This window comes from Etheostoma cragini, chromosome 1 (genome assembly GCF_013103735.1).
Source record: "Etheostoma cragini isolate CJK2018 chromosome 1, CSU_Ecrag_1.0, whole genome shotgun sequence".
NCBI classification, from domain to species: Eukaryota; Metazoa; Chordata; class Actinopteri; order Perciformes; family Percidae; genus Etheostoma; species Etheostoma cragini.
In genome coordinates this window covers 30305910-30329580 of record NC_048407.1, presented here as the reverse complement: position 1 = coordinate 30329580, position 23671 = coordinate 30305910, and the positions used below count along the sequence as shown (strand labels likewise).

At 41.6% G+C, this 23671-nt stretch overlaps 1 protein-coding gene across 1 annotated transcript in view; it reads left to right on the top strand.

The window, feature by feature from the left end:
* The window catches only part of LOC117945645 (protein kinase C-binding protein NELL1-like), a 248258-nt gene that overhangs the window by 86826 nt on the left and 137761 nt on the right, over nucleotides 1–23671 (top strand). Inside the window, exons 8-12 of the mRNA XM_034873266.1 lie at nucleotides 3617–3751; nucleotides 5989–6091; nucleotides 7609–7682; nucleotides 10210–10309; nucleotides 14959–15087. Coding sequence (XP_034729157.1) covers nucleotides 3617–3751; nucleotides 5989–6091; nucleotides 7609–7682; nucleotides 10210–10309; nucleotides 14959–15087 — 541 coding nt within the window. The remainder of the gene's footprint in view (nucleotides 1–3616; nucleotides 3752–5988; nucleotides 6092–7608; nucleotides 7683–10209; nucleotides 10310–14958; nucleotides 15088–23671) is intronic.

The window sequence follows — 23671 nt, the reverse complement described above, 5'->3', positions numbered from 1 at the left end:
CACTGCCTATCTTCCAGCCATTCTCGCGCTCATCCCACAGTAACATAACTTATTGCATTATCTCAAAAGTAAGTTGTCACAAAGGCTGTTTTTCTAAATTAAACAAAAGCTGACATTTTGGAGAGCATGGTCGTTGCACCAATGCAAGCTTTAAGTAAGCCATTTGCTTAGGATAGCTGTTAAAATAAATGATAGCATGAATTGTTAAACATTTTCCTCCCTCGCTGCAGTGGATTCCCTCGCGTGTCAGTCATGAAAGCGGCTTTCAGTCTATCCTGTGTTGTTAGTAATAAAAGAGGATTCAGGGCTTCAGCTGTATCAATATTTGTTTTTACTGCAAGATAGCTAGTTTCATTTTCCGGCAATTTGCACCCAAAGTAGCTCCCTATGGACTTACAGTAGCTCACCCGGGAGGCAAATTTCTGTCTTTACTGTTGGTTGGACTCTGAGACAAGGTTTTGGATGATTGAGTAAGTTTGCATATTTGAAGGAAGCCTGTACTGCTTTCCCTATATTACCTCGTTTTGGCGGAGGTGATTTTCTTCTGTGTGCTGTGAAGGATTTTTGTTGTTGCTTGCAACAAAGTTAGTTTTTCATGTTTCCTTCATTGCATTAATTATGACCTGGCTCAAATGGCCAGAACAAATGGAAGATGCTCTATCATCGAGGAACAAAACATGTATTTAAACAAATTCAACCAAAGGATGCCAAATTAAAGGGATGAACTAAGTCCTTCCATTATGGAGCATGGAAATCAGTGGTGTCAATAAGTAGAGATTCATGAGTGGAAAGCATAACCAAACAGGAGACAAGCAACACTTCAGCAAAGTAGAAAATCAGCTAGAGAGAGTGCTGCCAGCTGCATCCAGACTTAAATAACCTGGAACTCCCTCAGGTGTTGCTCCGACGCCCACCTGCAGAGAGAGCACAGACTGGTGAATCATACCGCAAACTCCGGATGACACATCACGCATTTTTATTACAACATTTTGGCTGACTTTGGAAGCCAAATTGTGGTGATCTGTTTCTTCGTGCGACGCGTCTATCATGCCGTGCTCGACTCTGTTCCTATGGTTGACGTCAAGCGACTTCAGCATGCATTCGCAAAGCATTCCAGGAAGGCGTCCAAAAGCTGGCCGAAGCCCATCTTTATGCAAATGAATCCATTGAACGTGACGCGACTATCCAATAGAAGTAGACGCAAATCTTTCAAACGGAACTTTGTGGATCTGAAATGAAGAGAGTTAGCAACTGCATGGCCTATTTCTCGCTAAAAAAGTTTTTAGAATCACATTTTGGGGAACTATTTTCCCAAAATATGACATTGTATTCTGTCCAATTCGCCAAAAAAGTGTTTTTTTGTCGAATCAGCTGCCGGTCAGGGGCGTGGAACAACAACCATGGCTGTATTACGTCGCTACACAATGCTTCAGTCGTGTTGCAAAAGTGGATCCCCACTGCAAGAGAGAAGGATTCCCCTACTGCCTGTAAACCCAAATACATCCTTACATGTATTAATTAGAATTAAGGAAGCATTGATCGGTGAAGCCTTTAATTGTATCGTCAGGGTTTGGAGTCTCAGTGTGTGCTTGTTCCATTTTTACAGTTTAAATATGATAATTACTCGATGGCAGACATGCCAGAAATAAATTACAAATTAAATGTAATTAATTGCTTGTTGGCCCGAAACGAATGTTTCATGCTTCAGACATGCAGGCAAACAAAAATAGTAAAGGTAAAGAAAAATGCACCTTGTCCTCCTCCATTTGGACTTTGTCTTCAGCTCTAATTTTATTATTTCACTTGTGTCTTTCTGCCTCATGTATCAACCATAGAAGATACATGCCTGTTAGCCTGTGACTCCTTTGTGCCCTTTGATGCTCACATTGTACAGGAGAGGTATTCCTCTGTGGTGCCTCAAGGCAGCCTGCCAGCCTTTTAAAACAGCTTTTTAAACATTTTGTTTAGGGCTTTGATGGGACACATTTCTACCGCTCACACAGCTTTCCTACGTCCAGCCGGGACTCCTCTATATGAAGTATAATGCCTCAGTGACATCCAGATGTTTTTCTTTTTTTTAATGGAGAAGAGAAATCATTTAGCAGCGAGCCCTCTTCCTGACATTGTGGCATAGGCAGGTCTCAGAGGAGCAGCAGCGGGGGCGGAGGCAGACCGGTGTTGAGTGTCTTTAGTGGACCTACATTTGCTGAGTTGACCTACAGTACGTTGCTACGATCAATAGAACGTTTGATTTTCTTTACCTTCCCACTTTTCAGAATGGACTCTGGTTAAATATGTGGGTTATATATATATATTCAATGAAAAATACAGCGCTTTCAAGCTGGAGAGCAGAGACAGGGATATGAGGACCAGAAGGGGGGGGAATCACACGCACGTGACAGTTGTTGCTCACAACATCCAACATTCATCTGTTTCAGCTGCATAAGCACAATGCCAGATAATTGACAATTTATTGGAACCTGATTGGATCACAAGACACTACCAACACTATTAGTTCCTACAATTGGTATCAAATCATTTCTTTAGTTTTCTCCAGGAGCTGACTCACTTATTTTGCTCCTTTTAGAAAAAACAGGGTTGATAAACTCATCCAACCCTGTCTTCTATACACATTTACCAAATAAATATACATCTTCTACACATCTTCAATAGAAAAGAATCAATGCCAGCAAATCCATCAACAAAATAAGAAAAACCTTTTGAATGAACGTATCGACAAAGTCGCAAAATGTTCATTTATCATTCCAAAATGTTGACTGACCCCATATTTCATTTGTTTTCTCTGACAATATTTTCTAACCTTACCCAAGCCCTGTGAGGGGCTTAACTAGGCACTCACAATGCTTGGTTAAGGTTAGGGAAATATCAGTGTATTTGTTTGTTTCCTAAATGGTCAACCGACACCTGAAGCCAGAGACGGGACATTCTGTATTTACTCAGTAAACATTGCCCTTACCCCTAAATCAAGTGCCTCTGGTGCAAAACCACCCAACAAGACACAGAATGGGAACCGCAGAGTGAAGTCCTGAACTCCTCCCCATGACTTCCGTGTGACACAAAAATTGAGGATTTTCGCACTGGAAAAAAAATAGCAATATTGTTACTTACAAAACATACTTGGCAAAAACAAATTAGTAAGATATCAAACATAATTTTCAGGAGACATGGTTGTTTGGTCCTCATTTCCAAATGGAAAGTTAATCCTGGTTGGTGCAACTCATCCTCTGTGCCCCTCCCTGTGACACTGGCTTGTGCCACTGTTGTCAGTCATATAAGCACCACTTCTGTCTGGAGACAGCCGTGGAGAGTGTTGAGCATGAAATAAGATAAAGGAGGGGGGCTGATCATTCAAAAGAGGAGTGGCAGGGTGGGGGCTGTCAGTCCTGTCTCTCATTTTCAGTAGATTACAGCCTTAGGTATGGAGCATGAGCTGAATCATGATCACTTAATATTCTACGTGCCCTTCTAATGAGTGGCTCCCAGCAGAGCAGCTCTCTGTGAAAACGGACCAGGGGCACCAGGGTTAGGTAACCTGCATGCACACTCAGACTTTTGATTAGGTTTGTGACTCTGGTGATTCTGTGCTCATCTTCAGTTGAACTATGCAGAGTCCAGGCTGACCCAGCTGGAGGGCTGCCACTGCGAGCGGACGTGCAGTGCCAACGGCCTGGTCTACCGGGACAAGGAGCTGTGGGTTGAGCCCGAGAACTGCAGGAACTGTGCATGTAAGGTGAGTGTCACCCTCATCCTAGTCCACATTGACGACGTTTCATTTTTGGGATTGTTCAGGTGCCACCGGAAATTCAGCTGGATGTCACTCATGTTCGGCCTGATGTCTGTACCTTTTGCTTTCTTTGTGTAGAAAGCGCCGCCCAAGACGATTATGATTGGTTTAAAAAAAAAAAAAAAAGCCAATAAACCAGAGCACGTTTTCTGCTATCGCAGAGTGCTTTGTGGACTAGCGAGACCCTCCTCCGCAGCACTGTGAAGGAAGGTCTTACGACTTCCCTCATCCTCATAATCAAAGAACACGTAAAAAAAACAACTCCATTATAGTCAAGGGAAGGCAATGTAATTAAATTTAAATAGCCCAATGTCACAAATCATACATATGCTTTACAATCTGTGCAGTTTACCACACCCTCTGTCCTTAGACCCTGGACAGAAGATAAGCTTCTCTATCTATCTTGTAGGTCAGTTGGTAGAGCAACTGTGCATTTATAGAGCTTTATTTTCCGACGCAGCGGGTCGGGGTTCAACTCCAACTTGCGGCCTTTTTGCTACATGTCATTCCCCTTCTCTCTCCCCTTTCATATCGTCAGCTTTTCTGTGAAATGAAGACCTAAAATGCACCAAAATTGAGAAAAAAATAGAAGAAACCTCAGCTAGGATATACAGACATGTGATATATGCTGTGTGCACATAGGGAGTGTTTTAAGATGCCTTTAATTGATTATGTTCTACAAACAAGTGAAAAAGACTACTGCAAGAAGATCAAGCCAACCTGTTTCCAATACAAGTCAACGTGTTGTAATAGTGTTAGTACATTCAAAGTGAGCAGTTAAAGTCAAATTTATTTAACCACCTTAATATCCAGTCTCCTTTTTTTGTATATTAGGTAGCTTTATTCTACACTGTCTGACAGTACCTTGTTATTTTTCTAGTTTTTTTTATGCCTTTATAGTGACAGCAGAGAGATGACAGGAAATAAGGTGGGAGCCACACACACTTTTACAAGAAAAAGGAATGTTGAGACTCAATAATAGACAAGAATGACTTGTTAAGAAGAAGACATGTGCAGTGATTTTTTTTGAAAGGATAACTGATCAAAGATTGATGATACATAATGGCGTAGCAGGTAGATGTTTTTCTTTAATTGAAAGTCAGTACAACCCTTATTTCCCCCATTCTCGACACTTAGCATCCTTAACTTGTCTTTCCATCTTTCTCAGCCCCTGCAACATATTTCCCTGCCGCGGCCCCTAATCAGCCTCCCTTTTTGCATTCATACATAGGAGCCAGACTTTAAAATGTGTTGAATCAGGCCAACCCCAGCCCTGGAGAATTAGACTTGCTGCATCATTGCACATCAAGCACAGGGTGGAGTTTAGTCGGTCTGATTTCCTCCTGTGGACATGCCATTAACTGATAACCTCAGCGTCCTGGGGGAACCATTTCCGATGATTCATGAAATGAAGAGGCGCTCGCAGAGAGGGATATCAGCCTAAAAAAATGAAGCCAGTCCTTCAGGGCTTTAATAACTACCTGCTATCAGCTGGCCACTCACTTTCAGTATCCGCCATCCAGCGCTCACTGATTAATCTGTTATCTGATTGTATAACATTATAATTCATTTTTTTATTCTGAATTATGATAGCTTTGAGTTTCAGATTGCATTCTGAAGGTGTGATTCTGAACAGTTTGGGGTCAGTCTGCATGGTGCTGTAACAGTTCCCTTACTCACCCGGCAAGGGAAAAGTACAACGCATAAAAAATAAGGTAACGGCCGGATCGCTGATATCTACAAAGACGAGTAGGCTATAATCTAGTCCTGCCTACTTTATTTAAACAGCACCTAAATACCTTAAACTTCACAAACACCCTAATTGCCTTTTAAGTTGGGCGATGGGATATGGGCGACCATCACAGTGCTAAAGTGCTAGCGCAATAGCCATTCAGGCCTGGCATTGGATGAGAGCATACATCACACTGTGATTATATATGTGTACTGTTGTTGGGCTGGAGTTAAGAGAGTGTTTTTGTTTTTGTTTTTCTTCCAGTTAAGATATAATATCCCATGAATGCTTGTTCTAATGTAAATTGAGACATAATGGCAAACCGGAGAAGTGGATTTTTGGCAGTGCTCCGGGCAAAAGCCATATGTTCACAGTGAGCATTGGCTCTTTGCTTCTTATGTTTGCATGTTTGAACAACAAGCAAACAAAAAAAAGAATAATTTTCTTACAGAATGGTGTGGTGGAGTGTCGCAGGATTTTCTGTCCTCCAGCAAACTGCTCAGAGGACTCGCTGCCTGTACATGTTGACGGGACTTGCTGCAAGAAATGCAGACGTAAGTATCAGCAGCACACATTTAGATCAAGCCGAATGCAGAGGAATGTTCAAAACCAAACCTATGAAAAAAACTCAGCTCATGTACAAAAATATCTTTCACGCCATGCAAATAGGCTCAGGTCAAATCAACTGCTAACTGCTGATTCTTTGTTTTTCTTTAAAGCAGTGGAAAGAGATGATGATAATTTAAATGTGGTTTAAAAAAAGATTAAATAACCTTCATCTTGCTCATTCTACACCATAGCATGAGCACTATTCAAATCCACTGCATTGGCTTTCAAAATACTAAGATTCTCGATTGCTTCTGCAGTTCAAGAAAAAGTCAGATTGACCTCACATTACGGCTACATGGATTTTGATTTGTTTTATGTAATTGTAACAAGAATGTTTTACGCATAAAAAGCCGCCAAATACAAATTGATACTTCAACGAGATGGCGTACAGCAGTTTGGGGAAAATAACATGCTCCAGCTACGATTAAGTCCAAAGCCTGGACTCATATTATCTCTGTAGTTGTCATTTTAATTTACAAACTGAAACACAGAATTCTGCTGGTTTCTAACATTTTGGACTTGGAGTGAATAAAGGGATGAAACCTGCACTTTTCACAGGCTTTTTGTATTAAAAATTATACCGATATCGTAATGTGTGATTATAGGATTGTCTAGCTACATATTGATTATCACAGAATAGCTGTATGGCAAACTTATCGGTATGGTGAGCCCCCCGCCCCACCCCAATCCTACAGTACATCAGCTTGTTTTCTTTACAGTATTTCATGCTTTACTATTACAACCACTGGAGGTACAAGCATGTTGTTTGCAGCCGATGTTGAGTCGGCACAGTGAAACCAGAGTGAACTATCTGCAAGAGCAAAGATCACAGTCTCCTGATTTTCATGGAAGCTGAAATAGAAGCACTTTGTCTGGTGTAAAGCACACAGCCTCTGGTAACTGTTCACAGACCCACGGACGACTGTCTCTCTTGCTATCCTGCAAAAACACAAAATCCCTGAAGGAGAGTTTGTCTTTGAATAATCCCAGCCCCCGTCTGCCTCCCTCCATCCCTCCCCTCGCTCCTTCTTCCTCCTCTACCTCCCCTGTGAGCATCAGAGCTCGGCAGCAGCGGTCCAGAGCAGCGACGGAGCCCTCCACCCTGGAGAGGAGAAAAGCAGGCTTCATTTTCTATTTCTGCTTTATCGCCAGAGGAATATGCAGAAGGATCTCTTCTGTTGTAGTCGTAATGCACTGTTACATTTCTTCTCCGCTTATGCACACTGGCCAAGAACAACTTTGTTTCTGATAGAATGAACTATACAGAACTTCAGACTGGAAACTTTTCTTTTTTTTTTTTTTTACCACAGGCAGTCTCAAAAGCATTTCTTTGCTGTTTTTGAGACAGAACCACAGCAGCAGATATTGTCTGAGTCAATATTTTAATCCTGGTATTTCATAGTTACTGTACTTACTGTACAGAGTGTTATTAAAGCAGTTTTTTCAACTTTTGTGCCCACAGCGAAATGTACCTACATGGGCCAAACCTTTTCTGAAGGCCAGCGCTTTTTATCCAGGAGCTGCAGGGAATGCAAGGTAACATTTCTGGTTAAGTTCAATTCTTTCTCCAGCATTTAGCTTCTGCTCTAAAATCAGGTTTGCCATGCATCACTTCTCTCACACTGTTTTGATTGTGTGTGGTGGACTGCTCTGTGTGTTATTTAATTAGCTAGCAGGCCATATTAGCTTTCCCTCCCTCCCTCTAATCTGTTCAATCTGTCTTTTTTCTTTGTCTTTAATAGCGAGATAGCCAGGTAATTAGAATAACTTATGAACACAGCAACACAAAGGCCTGATTTAAATAGAAGCTTCATTACTGCATGGATTATAATTAAAGTCCTTATTCCAGTTCATCATAGAACAGAAGTGAGCTTTCTTCACTGAGAAGCCATTCATCTTTAAAGGCACAATTTTATAGGGGAAAATAGGGTTTTATGCATGCAATTGCTTACTAAGAGCCACCCAGTGGATTCCTGAACTCCATTATTATCCCTCAGGCATCTCAAAGCATCATTATATTGTTTGTATGCTTTGTTTCAAGCAATTACAGCCATCCATTACTCATGGATGTAAACCCTGCTATGTGACCAATTTGTGGACTAATTATTTTTAGAAAGGAACCTGGAAAGCTTTGGGGGGGGGGTCCCTCTTGTGTCAGCATTTTGGTCCATGATGGTCTTTATCTCAGCTGTGTGTTTCAGCATGTGTGTCTAAATTGTTTTGTGTCATTCCTGCATGTCAGATCATCTTTCTATCCTCTCCCTATCACAGCAGGAGAGGGTGTAAATGGGAAAAGCAACAGTGAATATATGCATTGATATATGCAGAGAATAAGCAAAAGGAATGAGATTGGTGGTTGGTGATGTGTCAAGTCGTGTCAATTTTATTCACATAGTCCAAAACCGCAATTCGCAAATTTGCCTCAAGGGACTTCACAACATACACAGCATACAACACCCCCTACGCTCTGCCATCTGTACGGATAAGTATCACTCAGCAGCTCAAATTGTCACCAAAATTGCGCTTCCTTCGCTCATGGTGTTAATGATTGCATCATGCATCATCATCATCGCATGGCTGGCATGATGGAATAGTAATACTAGTGCTGAAACGATGAGTTGAACAACAGAAAGTTATTCACAGGCTATTCTGAACAACAACAAATTGTTTAATAAGCATTATTTATTATTAGGCAACAAAAATACCAAATAGTTGCTTCTCAAATGTGATGATTTGCTTTTTTATCAAAAATGTTCATCAAAAATGGCAAAAACAGTACTTTTAAGTGTGGAATTTTCAAACCAGAACAATTAGGAAAGAGGAAAAATACTATTTGTCATTAGTTCATGAGAAAATAATGGGACTGATAAACCCTCTGAGGACGAAAGACGCATACGTTGTTTGACCAAACTCCTACTCAAAAAGCAATATTACAAAATTTAATTTTAAACATTTATTTACTTATTCAATCATATATAACCTATAAGACTCTGGTAACTCATTTCAAGCAACAATTTGTACATCAGACGTTATGTATGTCTTCAAAAGAGATTTGAGGCATTTCAAAACGCCACCATCAATGTTTCAGCTTTAGCGGCAAATTATCTCTTTACACATGGCTCTAGAAAGAAATGTGGGCGTCACTTAACGAAAAGCTGTTTTTTCTGAACATTTTGAAATGAAACACATGGGAATCAGTTATACGCAAATACCTCAGAGGGTTAGAGGCTTACGGTGCAGTGGGACTGTACTATAAAAAAAGATGACAGGAGGAAGCTGTTAATACGGTTCCAATGAAAGCACAACTTTGAAGAAAGTTGTGAAGGAGAAATCTTAGGGAATTGAGTCGATACTTCCAACCTTGAGAGGTATCGCGGGGACCACAGGAGCTCTGACATTCCAGTCGGGCTGCCACTGCTATCTGCTATTTGTTTTAAAGGCCCAGGGGAAGATGACGCAACGTTTTGATCTACCTTTGTTTCCTTTCTTTGGTGGGGCATATCTGCACCTTACCTGTTATCTGTATTCATGCCCTCCTTGTGAATGTGAGCAGCATGTACAGCCTTTACTTTTTACCCTCTCTGTTGTCATGGCAGCCTCATTCAGTGAGGAAGTAATACCCTGTTCTATAACATAGTAATACGTTCTTTTGAGTGTAAAATGAACTGCATTTGTGTACCACCTTTTCTATGTTAAAAGACAATGAATCTACTTTTAAGTGGATTGAAAAATGGTCATAATTAGCTTGTGTAGCAAAGACACATTGTCTTTCACTTGGCTGCCTACGGCGGGGTATGTTCTCAAGGGAAGTTAGTCTTTTCATATGCGGCTTGTTTGTGGAATTCCCTACTTTGATATGACCATTCCAAAAATGACTGATATGAGTTTTGTCTGGTTACGTGTTGACAGGAAAACCTACTTGGTCAATGAAAGGGCAAAAATACCACAGAAAGAAAAGTGGCCCAAAGGGTTTAAGAAGTGGTATTCTAATGTAAAGGCTTGCTGGTCTGGGTCCAGATCAGATTGTGTGTTGTAATGTTTTGCCTCTGTGCTGTCCTTCCAGAACGGCCTGATGGTGAAAGTCACAGAAACTTGTCCAGAGCTCAACTGCACCGTCGGTGAACAGATCTTACCAGATGGCAGATGCTGCAATGTTTGCAGAGGTATGTCTTCCTGCTTACCGCACTATTCTCTGTTGCACGAATCCCGCTCCAATCCCCTGCCGCTGCCAGAAGTAAACATTGCCAGTCTGCTGGTTGCTGATTCAGGCTGAACCTTTGCAATAAGTCTGTTTCTCTTCCTTCCCACCGGATACGAGTGCTTCTCGTTGGGATACCTTTCAGAGCAGATTGGTTTGCCTCCTATAGAGCACCTGCTATGCCAATTTTCCTGAACCCTGCTGCTTTGGCAAGGAGGTGCTACGGGGTAAATAGCCACCGGTAATTCAGTAAATACATTGAATAAACAAACTCTAGGACGCTGTCAACTATAGAGCCTTAATAAAAGAAGTCTGGGACAGGTTCTGAGCAAAGGAAATTGCTCATTTAGGTCCGAAAAGCGGCATGCTGACTGTATTTAGACTGTATTTCGAGGACAGGGAAGATGGAAAGAATGTGGAAAAAGTAGGGAGGGCAAAAACCAAAGGAACAAAAGAAGGAAGATGAGAGGTTAAGTGTGTAAAAGAAAGGAGATCAAGGAGAGAGGAAGATATATGAGGACCTAGACCTTCTACATTGAAAAGAAAGGAGAGAGGCTAGAGGGGAGATAAAGATAATAAAGCACATGAGAGGAGAAGGGAAGATGAAAAGCAAGGGAAAGAGAGGATAAGACTTTATATGTTGAGAGTAAAGGAAATGTGAAGGATAAAGGGAGGGTGCATGAGAGGAAGATAAGAATAGAGAAGACGTATTGTGTTGAAACGAGAAGAAAGGAAAGCAGAGAATTGAAAAGGAGAATGAAGGCATAGAGTATAGAGGGAAAGGACAGGAGAGAGAGGAAAGAAGTGGAGGCTAGAGGTGATTGTGTAGAGCTAACAATTAGATAGATTCACTGCCTCTTCCCTACAGCCATCTTTCTTTTCTATCCCTCTCTCTCTCTCTCTCTCTTTCACACACAGCCACTGTCGCTAAAACTCCGAGCCGGTCATTATTTTCCAATCATCTCCAGACCTCTTCTCCACTGTATGACTCAGTACTTTGGCACTCGGATATTTACTTGTGCCTTGCTGTTAGATCCTCAAAGGCATGCTGGCTCTGTTAAATAGGCAATTACACAATCATAGTGTTTATACCCCTCTGTTTAAATGAAATAATAATTCTACAGAAATGGGCCCGTGTTTGTGTAACACCAATAAAAAAGTCTAGCAATCGCAAACTTGCCTGGCTCCGCCCTCCTATGTACTTCCGCTCAATTTTAAAATTGCTTCAGTAATCCGTCTGGGTTTGCGGTATAGTGTTGGGTTTTCTTGATCAAGTTTTTGGCTGTCCAATCAGGGAACAAAGGGAGTGTCTGAGAACGATGATGTTGAAGTCGTCCGCTAGTTTGAGTTGTATTCCCGTAATGGCGGCGGTGAAGGATGCGAGCAAAGCCATTCGGACCGTTGTGGCAACGCTGCCGAGTATCCAGAAGTTGCTGATCTTTGCTGAGTTTTTTTTTGTGGCCATGATGTTATGGCCTGCCTCCCCAAGTGGTTGATTTTCCAGCTCGCTCCGTTAGTGGTGAAGGAGTTGGCTAACGCTAGCTATGCTAATTCTAAATATAGTTAGTTAGTTAGTTAGTGATTGGTTATGACAGATCCAGAGTGGCTCTGGACAGATCCAATAGTTTTAGACTTCAACAGAGTACCCGCCTTCAAGGAAGTCAACACTTGTCAATGGAGAGTTGCCAGACTTTCTGTACAAATATAATGTACGAGGGTCTGGTAGGACCAGGCTAATCGCAAACCCAATTGCAAAGTAATTTTTTCCCTTCAGTGGTGTCAGAGCAGAACTACGTTACCATGCAGCCTGGTCTCACAGTAATCCGTGAAATGATCACAAACTGTTTACACCACATCATGTGGTGGTTGCACAGAATGTGTTAAAAGTCTGTGTGGCCATCACAGAAAACAATGCAAATGTAAAGTCAATGAGAAAATGACGTAGCATAAGGAGCGACTATGGTATTGAGTAGTATGAAAGCCAAAAAATCTGAGTAAGGAGGGTAGTTGGGGTGTCAGATGGGTCAAACACAGGACTTTCACCCAGAAGACCGGGGATTGTGTCCCACGTGTAATGTTTCCTAAAGTTGCTTTCTTCTGTTCCTAAACCCATCCGTACCTTTCTTCCCGGGTGTCATGGAACCGTCAGCCCACCCATGACCTTTTCCTTAACCTAATTCCTAATTCACGGAATTCTTCGAAAAACTGCCACAGATTTTGAGTTGACGGGCTGTGTTCATTTCACAGATTTCTGTGAGATCAGGTTGTACCATGAGCACACAAAAACATGCACAAACTAACACGTGTGCTATTTCGTGTGTAATCCGTCCTTTTGCATGTTTACATTGTCCGTTGGGCGCTGCTGTAGATAGTTGAGGAAGAATAACGCAGACACAGCTCTTTCCTCAGTAATGGCTCCCAAGGTTCCCCACTTCTAAAGGCCTTTTAGAGTCTTTCTTTCATGACAGGGCATGATGGGCAACATCAGCTTCTACTTAATCTCTGCCTGTCTCTCTGTCTAGTTCCTTGTATTTACTTCTCCACTGCTAAAATTGCTATTTTTTTCACTCTGTTAGTTTAACACACATACAGAAATACACAATACCCCAGGATCTATACATGCACTAATGGAGAGATGTCAGCGTGAGGGTGCTCATTAAAGATGCCCCGAGCATGAGCAGCTGGGGGTTCAGTGCCTTTGCTCAAGGGCACATACATTGGCAGTGCCCAGAAGGGGGAACTAGCACCTCTCCAGCTACCAGTCCACTTTCTGTACATGGTCCACACTAGAACAGGCAACCTTTTCGGTTCATAAGCGAAGTCCCACCGGACTTAGCTACTGCCACCCCAAATTAATTCATTGGTTTAATAAGTTCCACTTAATCATACTTTCATATCAGCCAGCCCAGCCAGAAGTAGCCTATTTAGCGTTTTATTTGTAAGGAGATAACTGGTAAATAAAATGTTGCTGTATTTTGAAACTTCTGTGTTGGAGGTCCTTTGGTGACTAGCCCTCTATGTGTTTAGTCCTCATTGGAAAACCGACCGAGTCAATGGCCCAATCCCAAAGTCTGGACTCACAGACTCATGGACTTTAGTGGATATTCTCGCATAATTCGTGAGGTCTTAGGGTTGTCCCAATGTCAAATTTCAAAGAACGTGGGGGTTTGAGTACAGACTTACCGAGCCCTTTCCGTGAGTATGCACCAATGTAGACTTCACCAAAGGGAATTACCCATAGTTCAAAGCGTTGTGACCTTTAGCGTGGAGACCCTAGGGAAACACCGGAAATTACAAAGGTAAACAGTAGCATGACACACAACCTCGGAACAGAATGAACCTGTGCTCGTCCAGCTTGTAAAACAACAATTTGAATACATTTGAAATCAGGCAGCCATCTCCTGGGCCTTGGCCGTGTGGAAAGCAATAAACTTAAAATGAAAATTCCCAAACCGGCAAGTGTCAGCAACATCTTTGTTATTAAACGTCGCCGAGGTAACGACTGATCTCGTGAAGTGCTGTCCCAATCCCATTTATACCTATCTGGGCCCATGTGGCCTCACACACTCACTCACTTAGCACCTGGGATCAATGTATCAAAGTATGAGTCTTTAGTCCTCAGGGCTCACTTCGGATTGGGCCAGTGTCTTGAAGGTCCAGTGTTATAAGCAATAACAATATATATATTGTAATAACAATATATATATATATATATATATATATATATATATATATAGATAGATAGATAGATAGAAGGGTTGTATTGAAGTTTTAAGCTCTATCTAAAGCAATGGATATGTGAATGAATGTCATATATCACCGAAAATAGTTACCTCCTACAAAATATGGCTTCTCATGTTGTAACACCATTTGCCTGAAGAACTTAACGAAACATTGCCTGTTTATACACTTAATATATTTTTTTGCAAGTTAGATAGTGTGCTGTAGTTTTCCTAGCAACATTTGACCTGCTTTTCCCGTCTGTTGCACCTGTCTCACATTGTAAATGTGCAAAGTACTTTTCTGTGCTGAAGGTCCACCGTCAAAATGTGTCAACTGACTGAAGTGGGGACTCTTTCAATAAGCCAGTTTGTGTTGCAGAAATTCTTCACATTTGGTACTACATGCAGCCTTTGAAAACCAGCACATTGATACAAAATACGGCTCCTCTCTCACTACTCCCGCTCGTCTAAAATCGTCACATCAACAACCCGGATGACTGTGCCCGTAACGGGAAACTCGACGACTCATAGCAGATCTCCAAAAACAAATGAGTGATGTCACACATGCTCTGTCCATTAATATTAACAGTCTATGAGAGCAACCCACTAGTGGCATTCTATTGGCTGGAGGGATGACATCCTCTAAGAATCTTCCTACAAGGGCAGCATGTTTTGTGTGTGTATGCTTTTTTAAACATTATATTTGTGTATATGCTGTCGTAAAAGCCAAAACTTGTATTATTGTACCACAAATTTACTGCAGTCATAAAGCTTCTGGTCATCGACAGTATTGTGGGCGACAGGAACAAGGTTGCTTGTTTGTGCATATATCTGCTTTTATCTCTGTGTACAAGCCAAAGTAGTCAAGGCTTCCTTTGTCCATCTTTTTCAGGTTATGACTTCTGCGCAGAGGGACTCATTTGTGGAGAAAACTCTGAGTGTAAAAACCGGAATACTAAAGCCGAGTGTGAATGCAAGAGTGGCTATGCCTCCATCCACGGGGATTCGACTTACTGTGAAGGTAGGAATATACTATACCCAGCTAAAGCTCATGTGACCGACTCTTAGTATCTATTATCTCTGGATCAGTGTGGCTGGCGGTGTGCCAGCATTTAAATCATCGTTTACATCAAGGAGCATGTTAATGTTGGCTGAGGGCCACAGACAGAGATTTCTAATGAGCTGATATTAACACAGTGATGGTTGGGCTATAAATGGGACCAAGGATTGGTCTGAAAAAGCACTGTGGTCAGTTGAACCTTTATTATGGCATCACTAATGTACTGCTGCCCATTTTCAAGGGATACCTTTCAGTTTTAAACGGATTTTCAGTGACTGTATAATGTGTAAAAAATAAGAAAGACATAGACGTATTGTTTATAGTGTTAAATGACCTATTTGAAGCAACACCAAGTCAACAACATGACTTTTGTACAATCCCAAAACTAAATGTGCTGTCTGCATGGTACAGTTTGTAAACTCATGGCATGCTTTTAGAGAATGGAGACGGATTTGATGCTAATACTTATAGGCTGCAAGTGAATTATCATATATTCAGGAATTGAACCCAGGTCTGTAGAGTGGAGGAGAAATGTCTTTCCCTAACTGCATACTCCTACTTTTTCCTACTGGGTACCGAATTCAATACCTTTTTAGGCACTGTCTGGATTGGCTCTAAAGTATTGAGTATTGAATAAGCATGCAGCACGCTTTTACCAAGATCTAAACATGCTGCTGATTGGCGGTCTAACGTTACACATCGTAGAGAGATGCTGGAAATACTCGTGATGCACAGAGACGGGGCTTCACATAGTAGGAGCTGAAGAAAAAAAACGTATCGAAAAAAACGATTGTTTACGAACCGATATCAAAGTCATTGTACTGGTATTAATACTGGTATCAATTTTTTTTTAAATGATAGGCAGCCCTTCTTTTTACAGAACTATTGTTATTTTAATTTACAATAGCTCTTGTCTGTTCGGTTTTTCCAATGAAAACATGCGATCTGAGATCAGGGGAGATCAGCCTCTCTCAAAAAGTCACTAAGCGTATCCAGTTTTCTTGATTGTTGGACTTGGCTGAGTGAAGTCCCCCGTGGGTATGTGCTGGAGTACTTGTGATAGATCAAATGGCCTTATTTGATTAGCAGTCTTGGGAGCGGCAGTCGGCAGTTTGATGGATCTGCTCGATGCTCAGTGCAGTTGTCTTCGGGTCAGAGCAACGGCAGACTGAAATCGCTAAATGTCTCGAGAGCTGGGTAGCCACAAGCCCTCGGTCTCTGTCTGTCTCTGTTTGCTCTGCATGGTAAAGAGATTTACCCAGAGCTCCACTCCAATCCATGACACTCCCATGCGAGTGAGGGCTGGGAAAAGCTGATTGTTAGATCAACTATGTAAATCGGGGCGCAACGGCTCTATTGGCTATGACGGCATTATCCTTGTTTGGGGGTTGCTCCCTAAAGGCAGCTCAAACATCTATTGTGACTGGATTAGCTGGAATCCTGCTGTACAGCATGGTGATATCATTTTTTTTTCAAGATTATTTTTTGGGGCTTTTCCCTTTGACAGTGGATAGACTTGAGAGGGGGAGAGAGACGGGGGATGACACGCAGCAAAGGGCCGCAGGCCGGTCTTGAACCCCGGGCTGCTGCAGGAACCAGCCAATACTGGGCAAACCCCCCCCCCACCGAGCAAGCCACAGGCTGCCCCATTATGGTGATATTTTTACATGTCTTTACTCTCACCTCCAACTTAAATTGGCTTAGCATAACATGTCTTACACAGCAGACTCAGGTAATTACACAATTTCTTGTTTTATTTGAGTTATAAACAAATCTCAGCAGACTGGCATTGATATCCCAATAGATGTTTTACTGAACAAATTAATTTCTCCACTTGCACTTTATAAAGCGGAGATTGGGTCTGGCTGTGGATCTAAGCTGTCATTAAATGTGACCATTATACCCTCATAAATGTTTTAACGTGCAGCTTAATGATTAAAGATAAGATTATTTACTTGTACTTCTGCCTTGAATTCAGTCACCTTGTGGGGCCATAATTATACTCTCTCTGTCTTTAAGATGAAAACGTATTATTCCCAATGGGACATTTGGCTGAGATTTGCCTCCAGTGTGTGAAAACTTTGTGTAAGCACGGAATGAGACACCTAAACTGTTGTTAAAGGTTATACTGATCTTTGTCCTCCCATTTAAATACTTTTAAGACTTTTTGTTTGCCCTTAATCGTTTATTTCTGAAGTGTTATTTACCTTGAAGAAAATCACAATGTTTTAGCCTTAGATTGATTTGTAATTATTCAAACCCTAGTCTAATTTTACTAGTTTTTCATGCTTTTCTGTTTACATTTCACTAAGCCATACATTGTTATGTCATGTAGTTTTATTTGCCTTGGAGAGGTTTTGAGTGTTGGCACCACAATTTTCATCGCTCTTTTTTTATTTATTTTTTAAGATTATTTTGCCAGGCATTTCCATAGACAGATGAAGACATGAAAGAGTAGTCTAGAAATCTAGACCTACCCTGACCAATCACACTGTGTATAGAGACGGTGGGCGCGCCATACCAAGATATGGCAAAAGTTGGATCTAGCGTTTATCTTGGTTGTAGTGCTATCCTTCTGTGCGCAGAGGGAATTCGAAAGACAACCGTTTATCCCGCCCCTCAGATCGCCTTGTAAATGGCGAGTTCCCAGACCCAACATCTTGATGTGGGTCTGGCTTCTCAGGCTAACGAAGGGGGAGAGAGAGGGTAATGACATACAGCAAAGGGCCACAGGTCGGCATCAACCCCGCGGCCGCTTCGTCAAGGAGTGAACCTCTACATGTGCGCCTGCTCTACTGACTGAGCTAAACCGGCCACATTCCCATTGCTCTTTATATAGTGCAAACATGTTGCTATTTTAGGTCACCTGAACCAAGTTTTTGCTGCGTCACGTATTAGTTAATCCGTGCAATAGAAAGTAAGGCAGAAATTGTTACAAACATTTCCTGTTTGTACCCTCACCAATCAACTGGGTTACTCTTAAAAGCGTAACTCTGGCCAAAAAGTACCCAAGTCAAACTTTTGTTTGAAAGTATAATTAGGACAGGAATGCCCCTTTTACCATTTACCGTGTTATCGTTTTTGGTCAACTGGCGTTTTGAATGGGAGTGCTAGGGGCATTACTTTGATAGCATCAAAATCACTATTTTTAAAACATAAAGAAGGCTCGACACAACATGAATCTTTGCTCCAAGTATCACCAGGGGCTCTACACATGAACTCCAGCCTTGAGAACATTGTTTGTGTACACTGTTTACTAAGAAGGTTATGTAGCAGTTGTTTTTAGCTCACAGCCATTATTTTCAGTCAAAAAGAGTTGATCTCTGAATGTGAATGAACAGACTCCACAGGAGGAAATGTCATTCTCATGAAGCTTCTTTTTCAACTACAAGGTTAATATTGTTTTTCACTGACGACAAAACCACAAATTAACCGTGCATTTCTATGGAACTAAGCTTTATGAGCTTTCCAGCTTTACTGTCCTCCCTCGACTTTTTTTGTCTTGCTAGATGGACGGCGGCCAGAAAAACCCACAGCTGCAGTGAGTTGTTAAACCTTTTTTTTGTAAACTGTGTCCACAAATAATGTTGAGAATGCTGGAGTTCATGTGTAGAACCCCTGGTGATGCTTCTAGAAAAGTTTAATGTTGTGTCGAGCTTTCTAAGTGTTTAAAAGTAGTGATTTTGATGCTATCATGGTAGTGCCTCTAGCACTCCCATTCAAAAGGCCATTTAACCAAAAACGATATTATGGTGAATCTTAAAAGTGGTGCTTCTGTCCTTTATAAGGGTTTTAATGAAAGTTTGACTCGGGTACGTTCACAAAAAGACCCTAGGTTGCATTTTGGCAAGAGTTTTGCTTTAAGATATAGTTTTACTGATGATATGGACAGGTATCTACACCTGAGGAGAGTGGACAGTTTACTGAAAAGAGGAAATTGAGTTGTTTGCAGCAGTATGTGTCCAATGTGCCTTGCAATTTGACTGATTTATGACACTAAGAAGAAGCTTTTGTTGGGCACTACAAATCAATGAAGCTGCAGCATTTGTGACACATGTTTGATTCATATAACCGGCAAGAGAACATGGCAAATCAGTGTGTTAATATGCAAAGCCATCTGCCTGATCTCAGAGGCAGGAATGTGCCTGCATATGCAGAATATACACACGTGTAGAAACCCAAACCTAGCTTTCACACGCTAATGATGGCTTGTGCACCCGTTAGCCTGCCCACCAAGGCCTGTGTATTTATTTACTCCATTAAAGATGTATTACTGCATATGGGCTGACATTATCCTAGATGGTCTTAAGAGTTGAGTCCAGTTGGTAGGCATGACTCTGCATACTGGATGTAAAGGCAGCTGTTCCTCCTCTCTCTAGCTTGGGAGTCCTGGAGAGAACGCCTGGGAGAAGACAGTGGTTTCTATTGATGGGCCGTGTCAATTGGCTTCATGCTGCAAGGCCTGCTGGCTCTGCTTAAGCAACAGCTTGGACACATGAAGTGTCATAGGCCTAATGGACTTGATGAAATTACCGTTTGCAACCCTTCCGTGTTCTCCACTAGTTTCATATCGATTCATTATTCTATTGGCCAAAAATATTTCATCCTATGATGCATGTCAGACACACAGCATTGTAGGCTGGGCAATTTCAGACATGCTGCAATGACTTCTCAGTTTTTACCTTTTTAAAATATTTTTACACAAATGCCTTCCTGTACCGTGTACACCGGTGAAATTTTAGGAAGGTACTAAAAACTAGAGGGTGTATGTAAATGCAAATAAAGTAGTATGTGCTGAAACAGGACTATCGATTGCTTAAGATCAAAGCTGTAAAATCAAATAAAGCCTGTGGAACACGGATACCGTAAACGCTATGACACCGGTGTCACGGCGCTAATTGCTGTTGCTAAAAAGTACCGGCTACATCTCCCGGGTTGTGTTGTCTTTCCAGCTCTGTCTGTCACACCACCTGATGCTGCTACATACAGCATACTGTTATTTGTCACGTTAGTGCAAATGGGTTTATTGTGGGCTTATTATGCTCATGAGTTCAGTCGTATTCGTTGAGTACCAGCAACACAGTCAACCGTTTACACAGTTGCTTGTTAACCGTCCTGTTGTTCTCGGGGGGGGGGGAAAGTTTGCACTCAAAAAATGTGTTTCTTTTAACCAAATTGGTAAAAAAGAAGAAAAAAAACACTGTTGGTTCAATACAACATATCATATCTTCGCTATTTCACTGAATTCCGGATGTTATATTTTACAGCATTTGAAGGGGAAAAAAAACAGTTTAAATGGTTTAAAAACATTTCCTTACTAAACTATGACAAAAGTCTTCCTCAGATTTAAACTTACTGCCTAAATGTTATATATTGTTTTGCTTTGTAACTCAAAAATGAAGTATAAAATCGTATAAATGAGGTTTATTGTCCATGAATTTTGAAAAAAATTATTGTAAAACTTGTGTTTATAAGTTGGTTTAAGTGGTGTATATACTGGCGGTAGCTGGGGGAAAAAGCATAGAAAACATTGAATAAAGCAAGAAAAAAATATATTAAAGAAACATTGAAAGAAAACCAAGTTTTCACCCGGGAGGACAACACAAGGGTTTATTGTAACCCTAAAAAAAGACCACATTGGGTTGAGCCTTCTCACAATAAAGCTTTGAATATAGAGTGATACAGCTGCGGATGTTGACAATAGTTGCATCAGCTAAGGACAATCAACATAGTTCCCTGTTTCCTAGCTGCAGTGTGTGCTGCAGGGACCCTCCTCCCAAATGGCCGGTTGTTACCACGGAGGCTGCTCTGTATAGCTTTTTCCACTGTGGGTGAAATCCCAGCATGGGTCTAATGTTGAACCAAAGTGCATCTTTGTCTTTCATTGCGTTTGTTCTCAGCTTCATATGGACATTTTTCTCTCAATATACCCAAATTATATCCCACTCTACAGGAAGCTCCCCCATCCCCCATCCCCCCACCATGCTCTCAAATACCTCTTCTGTGCACTTCATTTTCCATGTTTCAAATGAAAGGCTCCACCACCACGTTGTGTCCTTGGAAATGTTTATGGGCGAGTGCATTAGGGAAAAGTCAAAGCCGTTAGTAAGACGCGCGAGTCGAGTCAAGCATTTTCACGTACGCAGAGTTGAAGCTTATTTCCATTGAAATGGTCTCAAGAGGTTGTTTTGGAAAATCCTCCTGCTGTTAGAAACCCTCCTGGGTCATTCTGCCTTCATTATTGGCAGCATTAGCTCCAGTCGTGCCTTGTAACTCTTCAGCAACCCTTATGTGGAATTCAAAAACTGACTTGCCCTCATTTTACATATAAACGTTAATTTGTTTTACAGCTCCACCAGCTGTGTGTTTTGTTTGAAGTATTCGTTTGCAAAGTTTAATTGGGCCTAATGAACATGCATTTGATCAAATGTTATGACTCCCTTTCCACTTCACATTGCCGTCAATCATCGGCTAAGGCTGCAATCTTCCGCAGTTTCTTTGGGCTACAGACCACAGTTTTTCTTTCTGCTATGGGTAATAAGATTAGAGCCCAGTGTGAGGCCGACACATGAAATATAACAGCTATTTCTGTTTGTTCAGCTTGCCTTCATTTAGCTCCGGCGCAGCCGACTTCCCAGGGTTCAGGGACCGACTCTCTGATGTGTCCCCTTAGCTAACAGGCTCCGAGGAGGCACTTCATGATGTCCCTGAGTCAATCTCCACTGACTCCACAGCAGATGTGTAGCTCTTTTTCTCCTTGTTCTCGCTCTCTTTTTCTCTAGCTTCACCACTCACTGATAATATGTCGTGACTTTGATGCTGATGGTGTTACAGTTACTGCAACTCGAACTTCTTGAACACGTTTCAGACATTTTTGGTTGAGGTCATGCAACATGATGAACTTCACAGGTGAAAAAAATTAAACAATTTACATGGTGAATCAAAGCAGTAAAAAAGGGAATATTTTGATAATAAAAAGATTCAAAGAAAAAAGTGTTGTTCAGCTCCCTTGTCTGGTGCAGCTGCAGCTAATTAAACCAACTTGCATTGTGGCAGTATTCAATTTCTTGTCCATTTTGCACTTGCTGGTCACAAAGGGCAAATATCACCCAGACTGTCGAGGACAAACAAATGGAAAAACTCTGACTTTCTTAGCCGACAAACTTGCCATTTATCATTTATCAGTTAGTTATCATTAGTTTCTCTCATAACAAAAATGAATGGAAGTTAGACCGGTCTTTACATAAAAACTAATCTTAATATAAGGCTTGAAGAATTTGAACAATTGAAGAAAGGCAAATTTTTCATTATACTAGTGCAGCAATTTTTCTTAAATCCCCCTTGCTGAGAAATTATTGTTCATGCAATGATAAGGAGTCTTTACCAGTTTAGTAAAATACAAAAAAGGAAATGGGAAATGCAGTGTTTATTTTGTCTTGCCTATATTTAAGGTCCCAGGGCATGGAAATGTCTCTTTATGAGGTATTTTAACATTATTATGCATTCCCCCAGTCTGTCTTTGGTCCCTCAGTGGCTGGAAATGGTGATAGGTGTAAACCGAGCCCTGGGTATCCTGCTCTGCCTTTCAGAAAATAAAAGCTCAGATGGGCCCATCTGGAATCTTACCTCCGCTTTCCCTGCTTTGCCCGCCCAGAGAATTTGGCCCACCCATGAGAGAGAGCAACACGTCATGGCTTTCAAACAGGCAAAGTGGCAGTTGGTCAAGGCCACACCCTCTGCCTCCTCCTTGTCCCCCTCTCAAAAGCTACAGAAATGGCACATAGGAAAGGTGATTGTGGGACTGGCTCTAGTGGCTGTAATTCTGCACCAAGGCTGAATTTTGGGATAGAGACTTCAGATATGGTACTAGGAGACCACTACGGTCTACGTAAAAGCATCCAAGGAGCACTATGTCATGGGCCCTTTTTTTTGTCTGATCCAAAGCAAATCAAACTTGATAAGGCCTGTGTTGGAACATGTTGTTGCACTTGGTGTTTTGATGTATATGGAGTTAAATTTACAGTTACATTTAGTATTGTTTTTATTGCAGTACAAGTCCAGAGTCAATATTCTGCACTAAGCAATCCTACTGTGCTGGCGATCTAGTGTTCTGTTAACAGGAGTTTGGATGCGAGTGTGACAGCCATGCCAGTCACTTTTCCTACTACTTGTCAGATCTACAGTAGCTAAAAATATTGAATATCTTGGGCGCCCGGATGGCTCAGTTGGTAGAGCAGCGCCCATAAATAGAGGTTTACTCCTCAACGGAGCAGGCTCATGTTCAACTCTGACCTGCATCCCTGTGCTGCGTGTCATTCCTCCCTCTCTGTCCCCCTTCATGTCTTCTGCCGTCCTATCGAAACGAAGGCTGAAAATGCCCCAAAAATATCTTACTATGACTAATGGCGGTTTTCCACTGCGTGGTATCTACTCGACTCGCCTCGGCTCTACTCGCTTTTTTTGGTTGTCCATTACGAAAAAAAGTCCCTGGGACCTGCTACCAGGTCCTTTTTTTAGTACTACCTCAGTCGAGGTTCCAAGCGAG